Below are 13,000 nucleotides of genomic sequence, written 5' to 3' on the forward strand. Positions count from 1 at the left end.
TTAATTTCTCATCAAATCTATTTATAAACACTCCACTCATTTCTCACAGACCTCCTGCACATACAACCAGTTCCTCTGTATGCTCGACCACGCCTGTATCCCCATCGGGTGGCGGTGTGACAACGTGAAAGACTGTAGCGATAATTCTGACGAGTTCATGACCATGTGTGGCCACCCTGACGATCCTTCAATGGGACGTACCGCTAACTCATCCCTGACGGCACAAAGTCCTCCTGCTTCTACCCCAAGAACCAACACTACTACCCTACCAAAGCCGGCGCCACCTCGAGCCAGTGAACCAGATGTGAGTACGAATAGATAAGTGAATGAGTGAATAGGCTGAGTAAATAGGTAGATAAACAACTGAATAGATTAATAGATAAGTGAATGAGTGTGTGTAGATGGAGAGGGTAAACGGTTGAATAATTTAGTACAGCTATGAATCAATTATACATTCATGCTTACGTCATATATTATAACCTATCCTCGCTTCATATCTATCCTTAAGTTCTATTTACTGTGTCCAGAAGCACCTGCCATCCTATTCTGGTTAACTATTCTCTTTCACACACAAAATTAAGATGTTTCAGTTTATCTATCCACCAAATATCTTGAGCTATGATTGGCAAGTAACATTCTATCCTCCTATTCTAAAAGAAGTGAGAATTAAGTAATATATCCTCTTCTATCTCTTCATCCTACGTCCCCCATATCCTTGCTTCCTATACTTTAAGTTCCGTGTCTAAGTTACATCCTTGTTACCAATAACAAAAAAAATCATCCTAAAGTAACACTACATCCACTCTCATCCTTGCTTCCTGTGCCCTGAAGCTCCGTGCCTAAGTATCAGCCTCTCTCACCACCTTACAGGACACGTGCACGAGTGCTAATGACAGGTTCAAGTGTACGGAAGGTAACTTGTGTCTCATGAGTTGCTCCAGGTGTGATGATGTCGAACAGTGTCCCGACGGCAGTGATGAGATAGGGTGTGATCACCCCCAGGTAAGTGTGATGTAACGCCTCTAGGTTGTCACACTAAAAACAGAGAGATAAGTTGAAATAATGTCAGAATATCAAGATTTTTTTCTACCTCTCTCTAACGTGTACGTGTTGTCTACAGATGAGGAGGCGACACAAGAGGTTCCCATGTGAGATTGACCATTCCTGTTTACCGCTGAGCTGGGTGTGTGACAGAGTGTATGACTGTAGCGACGGTAGCGACGAGAAAAACTGTGACTCAAACTCTCATAGAACTACACCCGGCCTGTGACATACCCTCCGGTCGGTACCTGAGGCCTTTTTGTATCTTATTTGTATATATAAGGAATGTCTTGTATAATTTCATCAGTGTTCCCCATAAACTGATTCGTTTTCTGTTGATTTATGAATATGTTTTAAGGGATAACTCGTGTATGTTTCCTTACACACTTGCGTGATGGCTTTGTTTACGCACATCACTAGCTCGTTCTTCACTCATTTATTGTTCCGTCAAACATTTGCCCTTTTTTTACTGTTTTCTGTATTGTTTTTATATACATTTACACCCTTGTGTTATCCCAATGTCATTTCTACCATCATCTACACCACCTAACACAACCACCTACACCACCACCTGCACCACCCTAACACAACCCCCTAACACAACCACCTACACCACCCCCTAACACTACCCCGTAACACAACCACCTACACCACCTAACACCACCACCTACACCACCCCCTAACACAACCACCTACACCACCCCCTAACACTACCCCGTAACACAACCACCTACACCACCTAACACCACCACCTGCACCACCTAACACAACCACCTGCACACCTTACACCACCTCCTACACCACGACAGTAGCTTAAAACTATACCCTGCTGTTTTTCTATCAAGATCGAATTCAACACAAGACACACACAGAGAGGCAGTAAGTCAACAAGTATAATGTTTACTTCTCAACTCCACCATAAACTGATCCGTTGTTTATGTTGCCCCAAGAGAACAACTGTCTTTTATTCCTAGGATGTTCTACTCTTGTTTATAATCTTCATGGTACAGTGTGTGTTGTTAGTTTGTTTTATACCACGCGAACTAGGTCACTCCATCAATCCCTAACCTCGCCTGATCTAAACTAACCTAGCTGACCTGACTGACCTGACATAATCCAACCTAAATAACCACCCTTACGCTAACCTAACCTAACAACTAACCTAACCTAATCTAATCTAACCCTACCTAACCTGACCTGACCTGACCTGACCTAATCTAACCTAACCTAACCTAGGAGATTTATTTCTTTTCCAGGTTATTTTAACAACACTGGTAGATCCCGGTCCCCGGTTTGCTGTGAGTATTTGAGAGTTGTTGAGTCAGGGTTGTGTTGTACTCGTCATGACTACAACTAAAACAATCATAACAATTACAATAAAAAATAACTACAACAATTACAACATCTAAAATAAAACTACAATAATTACAACTAAATATTAAACTACAACAATTTCAACAACTACAACAACTAAAACTACAACAATTTAAACAACTAAACATTCAAACTGCAACACCCACAATTATTTATTTTTGGTAATGAATTTTGCTTCACTAATTATTAATCTACACAAATGTTTATAATGGGTACCTGAGTGTTTTTATAGATGAGAGAAGCGTATGTGTGTGCGTAAGAGCGAGATCACTAACTCCCCTCATCCGTCACACCTGTAGCTCACCTGTAGTCCTCAAGCCTTCAGGTGTAACAGAGGTGGGCGCTGCATCCCTAAGTCGTGGGTGTGTGATGGCGAAAACGACTGTCCCGGATCAAGTGATGAGTTTTACTGCGATGAAGAGTCTACCACCCAAGTAAGTGTATCTTGTACGAGTCTAAGTGTTTTATATATCCTTACACCTACCTTACACCTAACTTTACCTACAACACGTATACTACCTTACACCATCTCTAAATATCAGGGTATATATTGATAATCCTAACTTGACAATATAATCCGTACTTAATGTAATATAATCCGTTCTTAAGAAAATATAATCCCTTCTTAAAAAATATATAATCCATACTTAATATAATCTTTACTTAAGACTCTATAATCACCATAACTATACAGTGACACATTGCATTATTCTCTCTCACCATATCAACGCCACAGAGTCACGTGTGTACAGGAAATAAAATCAAGTGTGCGGGAGAGGCCAAGTGTATTGAGCGTTCCTGGTTGTGTGATGGTATAGTGGATTGTCGTGATGGTGAAGATGAGAACGATTGTGGTGGTGGTCTAATGGTAATGTCTCTTACAACTCAGAGAATACAACCTGTAGATCCTAGCTCGAGGTTGACAGTAAGTAGAGGTGTTCTTTTTGTGTGTGTGTGTGTGTATTTAACAACAACAACAACAACAACAATCTTCTACAACCACTACGATAAATGTAACAACAACAATCTTCTACAACCACTACGATAAATGTAACAACAACAACAACAATCTTCTACAACCACTACGATAAATGTAACAATAACAACAACAATCTTCTACAACCACTACGATAAATGTAACAACAACAACAATCTTCTACAACCACTACGATAAATGCAACAACAACAACAACAACTAGCAGGAATAAACATTAATACCTTTCAACTAATTAACCAAAATTAAAATTAATCTATATTTGCGTCAAGTAGTCAAGACTCTCACTTAACTGACCCTAACCTAACCTAACCTAACCTAACCTAACCATACCATAAGAAAACTAATCTAATCTCGTGTGTCAGACTTCAATGTCAACAATGTCACAACCAGCATTCATGCCGTTTCCATTACAACTACCAACCACACAACAACCACCACCACCACCTGCAACACCACCACCTGCAACACCACCACCACCACCTGCAACACCTACGGATACTCAACAAATCCGTCCACTCAGAGTATTGTATAAGGATTAATTTCGTTGATTTATTTATTGATTAATTGATGATGAAAGATGACTTAATAATGATAACTTTTAACATAACTAAATATTTAACCTACGCAACACAATCAAAACATCTGTAACTTTTAACCTAACCTAACCTACACTCACTAAACACAGCCATAACACCTGTAACACTCTGCCTCCCCTAGCAAGTACTTAACCCTGTCTGTGTGTTTGTTGACAGTGTAAGTCGTTCGAGATGGCGTGTCGTGATGGCTCAGGGTGCATCTGGTCAGTGATGCCTGACGGCCTGCAGGACTGTTTGGACGGTAGTGATGAGCACAACTGCTTGGTAAGCCTTGTGGGGGTTAAATTTCTGTTCTTTTTGTCTGTCTATCTGTCTACTCTCTTTGTCTTTTCCTGTCATTTTTAATCTTCTTATTTCAATTTCTCTCTACGTCTGTCTCTTTCTTTCTAATTATCTCTGTGTATCTCTGTCTGTCTCTCTTTTACCACGAGAGATCCAGTGTGTGTCTCAAGAAGCGCCATATCTCTCTTACTTCTCCCTCAGGGCACCTGTTCACGCTCGGAGTTCCCGTGTGGCTCAGGTGATTGTGTCCCATGGCGCAAACGCTGTGATGGTGATAAGAACTGTGCCGATGGTTCCGACGAGAAGCACTGTGGCCAATACCATGACGACCAGCCCCCCGAACCTGCCTTCCAACCATTACCACCACAGCCTCCTCCAACAACCACAACGACAACCACGACACCCGTCCCTATCGGCCCTAGACTGGTAAGGTAACTGATGATGTGGTTGTAACTTGACAGGAGCTGCCATGCCCCGGCCAATCAGCCTATTGCAGACTCCTTATTTTCTTATGTTCTTATCTAAACTGTAGTGAGATTATCCTTATGTTGTCGTCTATATTAATATACATCACAGCTTATGTTTTTATTTGTTGTTATGTTTATATATATTTGTCGATTTAGATAGATTTGTTCTTGTTATTGTTCATATTATTGTTTTAGATACGCTAATTATAATGTTTTTGGTAGGTTATTTTTCTATTTAAATTTTCATTTCTATTTTGACATAAGTAACTACCTGGCCTCGTTAACTACCTGGCCTCGTTAACTACCTGGCCTCGTTAACTACCTGGCCTCGTTAACTACCTGGCCTCGTTAACTACCTGGCCTCGTTAACTACCTGGCCACAATTACCTGGCCTCTTCATTTACGTTTTACAGCATACGATCTTATGTTTATATAACTTACTTTGTCTCTGAGGTTAATACTACAGTGTGTATTAGTATAAACTAAACATACACCAAGACGGAGTTAACTAGGAAATATACAAACAAATACACACAGTAATTAATAATCATACAAACTATACAATTATTAAATGAAAATCCAACAACTTATCAGTTGATTAAGAAAATTTAATAAACAATGATTGGTGAACTGAAAGTGTTTTAGCGTGAGTGTGGTAACCCTCCTTCCTCCCCCACCAGGCATCTCCGGCAGGCGCCCCCTGTGTGCCCGAGTTGGGATACTTCCGGTGTGAGGACGGTGGAGCGTGTCTGCCAGCCTCCCTCGTGTGTAACAATGTCACAGACTGTTCCGATGGCTCCGATGAAGGCAAATGTTTAGAGTTTCTTGGGGAGCTGGGGAGGAAGAAGAGGGAGAATGTCATAGGCGGGGAGGAGGTCAAGTGGCAGGCGGGAGAGAAAGAGGAGGGTGTTGCAGGCGGGGGAGAAGAGGGGGAGGGAGGGGTTAGGTATGGAGAGAGAGAGAGAGAGAGAGAGAGAGAGAGATGACCTTTATTATATATTCAACCTAAACTATACCTGTAAGTGTGTACATAATAATAATATCATATTGTTACCTGACGAAGGTGTGTGTGTGTGTGTGTGTGTTTGTTACAGCGCTGCAGTGCCCCAACACCTGTATCTACGGCTGCTACAAGACTCCTGCCGGCCACCAGTGTTTGGTCTCGACCAAGTACTATCTCGACGACCAAGACACCTGCAAGGGTAAGCCACTACACCTGTCTCCATACACCTGTCTCCATACACCTGTCTCCATACACCTGTCTCCATACACCTGTCTCCATACACCTGTCTCCATACACCCGTCTCCATATAACCCGTCTCCATACAACTGTCTCTATACACCCGTCTCCATACACCTGTCTCCATACACCTGTGACATAATGAGTGTTTTTTTTTACCTGTTAATATCCTTTGAAGTTTAAGTAACGTATCAGTCATTTCTATCTACGTTATTTAAGAATTATTAATATTCAATCACCACAAGTAACAGTAAAATCACTAAAAAAAAAACATTGGTAATTAAGGAATTATAATAATTTTTTCCTTGAGATATGATGAAGTTTAACTATTTTCTTCTTCCATCTTTATGTCTATTATCCTTCACCTTGTTATCTCCCTCCTCCTCTTCATTTTCCTTTTCCTCATTTACCTCCTTCGTATTTTCCTCCTTTTCCTTCTTATCTTATCCTCCTCCTCCTTCTCGTCCTTCTCCTCTTCCTATTTTTTCCTTCTGTTTTCCTCCTCCTCCTACTTCTCCTCCTCCTCCCCTTCCTAGTTCTTCTCCGCTTCTTACTTTTCCGTCTCCTCCTACTCCTCCTCCCTCTTTCTTGCCTTTCCTTCTTTTCCTTCTCCTCCTCCTGCTCCTTCTCCGCCTCCTGCTGCGCCTCCTCCCGTCCACAGTGGGTCCTCCGCCGGGATTCCTGCTGGTGACAGTAGGTCGTGACATATTTGCCATCACCCACGACGGCTCCAGAAACTACAGTGTCCTTACTAACAGTGACGTGGACCTGGTGGTGGTAGTAGTAGTGGGGTGTAATGGGGTGTGTTGTTGGTGTTGTTAGTAGTAGTAGTGGTGGTAGTAGTAGTAGTAGTGGTAGTAGTAGTGGTGGTAGTAGTAGTATTGGGGTAGTAGTAGTGGTGGTAGTAGTAGTAGTGGTAGTAGTAGTAAAGTAGTAGTAGTAGTGGTGGTAGTAGTAGTAGTGGTGGTAGTAGTGGTAGTAGTAAAAAAAACAAATCAGTGTTGCCAGCTCTTATTCACCAGGGTATAAAAAATTCTCACTTCTCTTATCGGTAATTTCCTTTCAATAGTATACAAGGCATGACGATGTATTCACGTTCCCACTTTCTTCCAATTTCTTCTATATGAGGAAATAAATCCACCTAGTGTTAGAATTTATTTCTCATCGAAAACACCCATTATAATTGTACCATTTTTAATCTGTAGTTTTTCTGATACGTATAATAAAGACACAATCTATTCTAAGATTTTTTTTTTTCTCGATTTCAGTTTTTAATTTATACCGTAAAGAAAAAATGAAGATAGATTTTCCTCTCATATAAATCAATGGGAAGAAAATTTCCCTCGAGTTAAATTTTCTTTTTTTTCATTTTTTCCCACTTCTATACAATAAGGTGAAATAAGAACACACTTCACCTTCCTGTCTCTTGTTCATGAGGACAGATAAATGGACAGTACTTTAAGGTAGTTACGGGAAATGTTCTCTTTTATAGGCTCTGTCGTAGACGGAGTTGGACAGTCATGCTTGGTCTATACGTAACAGTGATGGTTAGGTTGGGTTAGGTTGGGTTAGGTTATGTTATGTTAGGTTAGTTTAGGTTATGTTAGGTTAGGTTTCAGACCACAAGTTCCCTTTATCGTTGATGGTGGTGGTGAAGGTAGTGGTATGCGCACACACACAATAATGGTTGCCCCTCGTGTAAAGAGGATGGCCGGCCCAAGGGCCACCTAGGAGGAATTGTTGTAGAAGCGGTCGCCAACACAACAACCACACCCTGTTAACGAGTTGCATGGCCCAGTGTCAAGGAATAGTCCAAGAAGACCGGAATAACTCGCCAACTGCACTGGCTAACCATTACCCTGGAATACGATCCGCAAATCGATTAACATCCAGGTTCCCAATTACTGCTGGGTAGACAGAGGCAAATGGGGTAAAGAAACTTACCAGTTTCACCTTGACCGAGGATCGAACTACGGTCCGCTAGATTGCGAGGCGAGAATGCTGACCATTACACCACAGAACACACACACACACACACATGCCACACAGATTCAAGCATACGAGAGAGAGAGAGAGAGAGAGAGAGAGAGAGAGGAGCTCTCCCTGGACACGCCGTGATATAGTTTTCCTTGTCCAACAGAAATTGTCTCCATACATATTCACGTCTGAGTTGCTGTCAGCTCAGAGCTCCACCGTGTTCCCCACTACCTGTGCTCTCTGCTTGATTGATTCTGATTGATTGATTCTCTGATTGATTGATTCTCTGCTTGATTGATTCTTTGATTGATTGATTCTCTGATTGATTGATTCTCTGATTGATTGATTCTCTGATTGATTGATTCTCTGCTTGATTGATTCTCTGCTTGATTGATTCTCTGCTTGATTGATTCTCGATTGATTGATTATCTGATTGATTGATTCTCAGATTGATTGATTCTCTGATTGATTGATTCTCTGTTGGATTGATTCTCTGCTTTGATTGATTCTCTGATTGATTAATTCTCTGATTGATTGATTCTCTGCTTGGTTGATTCTCGATTGATTCTCTGATTGATTGATTATCTGATTGATTGATTCTCTGATTGATTGATTCTGCTTGATTGATTCTCTGATTGATTGATTCTCTGCTTGATTGATTCTCTGCTTGATTGATTCTCTGATTGATTGATTTCTCGATTGATTGATTCTCTGCTTGGTTGATTCTCTGATTGATTGATTCTCTGATTGATTGATTCTCTGTTGATTGATTCTCTGTTTGATTGATTCTTGATTGATTGATTCTCTGCTTGATTGATTCTCTGCTTGATTGATTCTCGATTGATTGATTCTCTGCTTGATTGATTCTCTGCTTGGTTGATTCTCTGCTTGATTGATTCTCTGCTTGATTTGATCCACTGCTTGATTGATTCTCCGATTGATTCTCTGCTTGATTGATTCTCTGCTTGATTGATTCTCTGCTTGATTGATTCTCTGATTGATTGATTCTGCTTGATTGATCCACTGCTTGATTGATTCTTGATTGATTGATTCTCTGCTTGATTGATTCTTGATTTATATTCCTCGCTTAATTGATTCCCTGCTTGATTGATTTTGCTTAATTGATTTCCTGGTTTGATTAATTCTCTTTGTCTTGATTCTCTGCTTGATTGATTTCTGATTGATTGATTCCTGCTTAATTGATTCTGCTTGATTGATTCTTTGCTTAATTGATTTCCGCTTGATTGATTCTCTTTGATTGATTTTCTGCTTGATTGATTCTCTGCTTGATTGATTCTCTGATTGATTGATTCCCTTTAATTGATTCTGATTGATCCACTGCTTGATTGATTCTCTGCTTGATTGATTCTCTGCTTGATTGATTCTCTGATTGATTCCCTGTCTAATTGATTCCCGCTTGATTGATTCTTTGCTTAATTGATTTCGCTTGATTGATTCTCTGCTTGCTTGATTCTCTGCTTGCTTGATCTCTGCTTGATTGATTCTCTACTTGATTGATTCCCTGCTTAATTGATTACCTGCTTGATTGATTCTCTGCATGCTTGATTCTCTGCTTGTTGATTCTCTGCTTACTTGATTCTCTGCTTGATTGATTCGCTGTTTGATTTCTGCTTGATTGATTCTCTGCTTGATTGTTTCTCTGTCAGTTATTTTCTCTGCTTGATTGATTCTGCTTGGTTGATTCTCTGCTTGGTTGATTCTCTGCTTGATTGATTCTCTGCTTGATTGATTCTCTGCTTGCTTGATTCTCTGCTTGATTGATTCTCTGCTTGCTTGATTCTCTGCTTGGTTGATTCTCTGCTTGACTGAATCTTGGCCTGACGGAAAATGGAGAGATGGCAAGTGCTAAGAGAGAGAGAGAGAGAGAGAGAGAGAGAGAGAGAGAGAGAGAGAGAGTATGATATAAAAGAAATATAAATATTAGATAACAATATATAGTAAACATTATCTAAGTTTATTTAACCTCATATAATCTCTCGTCGCCCTCATCAGCGTGGAGTTTCCTATCCCCTAAGGACGAGGTGGTGTACTGCAGCTGGTGTGTCCGGCCTCGTGTACAGTAAACCGCTGAGACAAGATGTAGCGTCACTTATCTCGACCAATGACTGTAAGTGTGGTGGGGTAATGATTGTGTCTGTCTGTCTGTCTGTCTGTTTGTATGTTTGTCTGTTTCTTTGTTTGAATGTTTGTCTGACTATTTGTTTTTTCGTTTGTCTATCTGTCTGTCTGTTTGAGTAGCTGAATATCTGTTTGTCTGTCTGTCGTTTTTTCTGTATTTTTGTTATTATTGTTATTTATTATTTTCTTGTTAATTATTATTATTATTATTATTATTATTATTATTATTATTATTATTATTGCAGAAGTAGAAATAGCAATAGTAGTAGTAATAGTAGTAGAACCACCAAGACTAGGAGGAATGGGATTGACCAATCCAGAGGAGATTGCTGCCACCGAACATCAAAACTCAGTTAAGCTCACGCACCCCTCACGGACCACATAATAGCTCAGAATGCAACAGAGGAGGTGGATACTAGAGAAGTAAACAAGATTCGAAGGTCCATTACGACAGAACGACAGCACGGCCAAAGTCATAAGTTGCAGCAACTTTGCTGCAGGTTCCAGAAAAATTTGACAAAAAAAGTAGCTATAGCGCAGGAGGTGGCGTCGTTGAACTGGTTAACTACGTTACCGATAAGGGCAAATGGTTTCCAGCCTAATAAACAAGAATTTATAGATGCTATTGCTTCAAGGTACGGCACAGTAGATGGTTTGCCCTCCCAATGCGTGTGTGGCTCTTCCTATGATGGCGATCACGCCATGGTCTGCAAGAGGGGTCATATGTATGAGGCATGAGGTAAGGATCTCACAGCAAATATTGTTGAAGGAAATTGCCGGACGTCATGGTAGAACTGACCTCCTTCCACTGGATGGCGAGATCTTCCAACAGTGACTTCAAACATCTAACGAAGCCTGTGGACGTTCAGTGCTCGAGACTTCACGCGAGACGCTTTCTGACATCAGGATTTTTGATCCTCTATGGCCGCTTGTCACTGTAACCTAGCTCTCGATGCTGCACTAGGGAGGAACGAGGAACGACAAGAGAAGGGCATATGGAGAGAGAATTCAAATGTTGATCAAGGCAGCTCACTCTAGTGTTTCAACTTGTGGATGGGCCCAAGTTCAAGATGTTTTACACCAGACTGCGGAGTTGATCTCCGAACAGAAGCAGCAGCCCAGAAGTTATGTTACAGCCTGATGAGATGTCGACTGTCCTTCTCTCCTTCGGTCGGCTTTGTTTCGCTTTAGGAACGAGAGCTTCTGCCCTACTCCGACAACTGCATGTAGATATTGACTATGAGGTTACAGTCACTGAATGCATAGATCTGCGGCTCAACTAATTTAACACAGATAGGATAGCTTATGTATTAGGATATTTAATAAGGCAAAATAAATGGTGCAAGGTGGCTATTGGGGAGGCTGAGGCCACGTTAAAAAAAAAAAAAAAAAAAAGTAGTAGTAGTAGTAGTAGTAGAAGTAGTAGTAGTAGTAGTAGTAGTACCAGTTACCAGCAGCATTCGTCGAAATATCAATATAACACATGCATTAATCATCATCAATCATCAACAAACATCAATCATCACCGTAGACTCCTCACAGTGCAGTCATGGTTTGAGGACGTGGCTGTAGACTACGTGGGTCGAATCTCTACCTCACAGACACTAAGAACAAGAGGATCAGTGTCTGTAAGATGAAAATGATTACTGTCACACTCTACTGCCTACCGACCACACTCCCAGGGCCATACAACTGACTTTTACAAAGGTGAGAGGAGGAGAGGAGGAGTGAGGAGTGAGGAGGAGGAGGAGTGAGTGAGTGTAGGAGGTTAGAAGGAGTGGCATGAGATAAAGAGTAAGTGAGTTTCTTGTTGAATATTATCATTTTATTCACTAACCTATTCCACAGCCAAATAAGACCCTTCTTTATCACAACATTGACTATATCTTAAAAAGGCATTAACCTAACTCTCAACTCAAAACAATATACTGTATATATATACTTTAAAGCTCCACTATACGAGAATATAAAACAGAGGAATTTCATTAACATATAGAAAGAAATTTTTTGGATATATATATAACATAGGACTCTGGTATTTAACAGGATGGTGTATTGGAGTACTGCAGGACCTATGGCAACCATCCATAGGGCAGGGATGGATGGTTCAGATAGCCCCTTCCTTGCCAGTTCTCTCGACCATCCGCCTTCACCTTCGACTCTCGACACCGTAATCTGCACTGGTATGACAACAACAGCAAGATCATGGAACGCTTGAAAGATGATGGTGATTCTTTGCATGAACTTTGGGGAACTTTATGTGTGTGTGTGTGTGTGTGTGTCATTCATACTAACACTGTGTCTGGTATATTAACATCAAGTGTAATAATATGAATTTAATGTTTAACTCTCTAATAACTCACAAACAACACAACATCCATAATAATTGGAAAATCTTAATAAATCACCATAAATAACAAAATTTATAATAATATACGAAATAAAACATTTAATAATGTAATAACTCAACAAAATTCACGAACCGCAAAACAAAATATAACTCACAAAAGTACAGTAAAACAAAATCCTTAAATACCAAAATATCATATTTTATCATCTATAAATGACACTGTTTATAATCACACGACGAATGCAAAATAAAAGGGTGCGCTTTACAAATCAAGTTAATCTGCTATGCATTGAAATACGAAAGTTTACGAGATGGTCTATGTACAGCGGCAAAATCCTGAAGAACTGTTTACAAACTTACATAATAGACAGGAAGAGGCTCACTATCCCGGATGATTGGTACAGTGATGCTCTGTTTACTACGCATAGTATACTCGGTGTAAAGATCGTCTCTTTTGTAAATATTATCGTTACGTTTATGACATCTAGGCACGATGACTTCCTTCCCTGTGTTGTAAGGATGATATCACGGCTTTTT

At 40.3% G+C, this 13,000-nt stretch overlaps 1 protein-coding gene across 1 annotated transcript; it reads right to left on the reverse strand.

Annotated features, from left to right (window-relative positions):
- Positions 1-8,418: 8,418 nt before the first annotated feature.
- Positions 8,419-12,354, reverse strand: LOC121879596 (putative uncharacterized protein DDB_G0279653). The gene is made up of 5 exons (XM_042386264.1): positions 12,267-12,354; positions 9,568-9,812; positions 9,200-9,480; positions 8,626-9,028; positions 8,419-8,484 (listed from the first exon to the last, which is right to left on the reverse strand). The coding sequence occupies exons 1-5, from the start codon at positions 12,352-12,354 to the stop codon at positions 8,419-8,421; spliced, it is 1,083 nt and encodes a 360-aa protein (XP_042242198.1).
- Positions 12,355-13,000: the final 646 nt, after the last annotated feature.

The sequence above is a fragment of the Homarus americanus genome, unplaced genomic scaffold, assembly GCF_018991925.1.
Source record: "Homarus americanus isolate GMGI-L3 unplaced genomic scaffold, GMGI_Hamer_2.0 scaffold25895, whole genome shotgun sequence".
Taxonomy (NCBI): Eukaryota; Metazoa; Arthropoda; class Malacostraca; order Decapoda; family Nephropidae; genus Homarus; species Homarus americanus.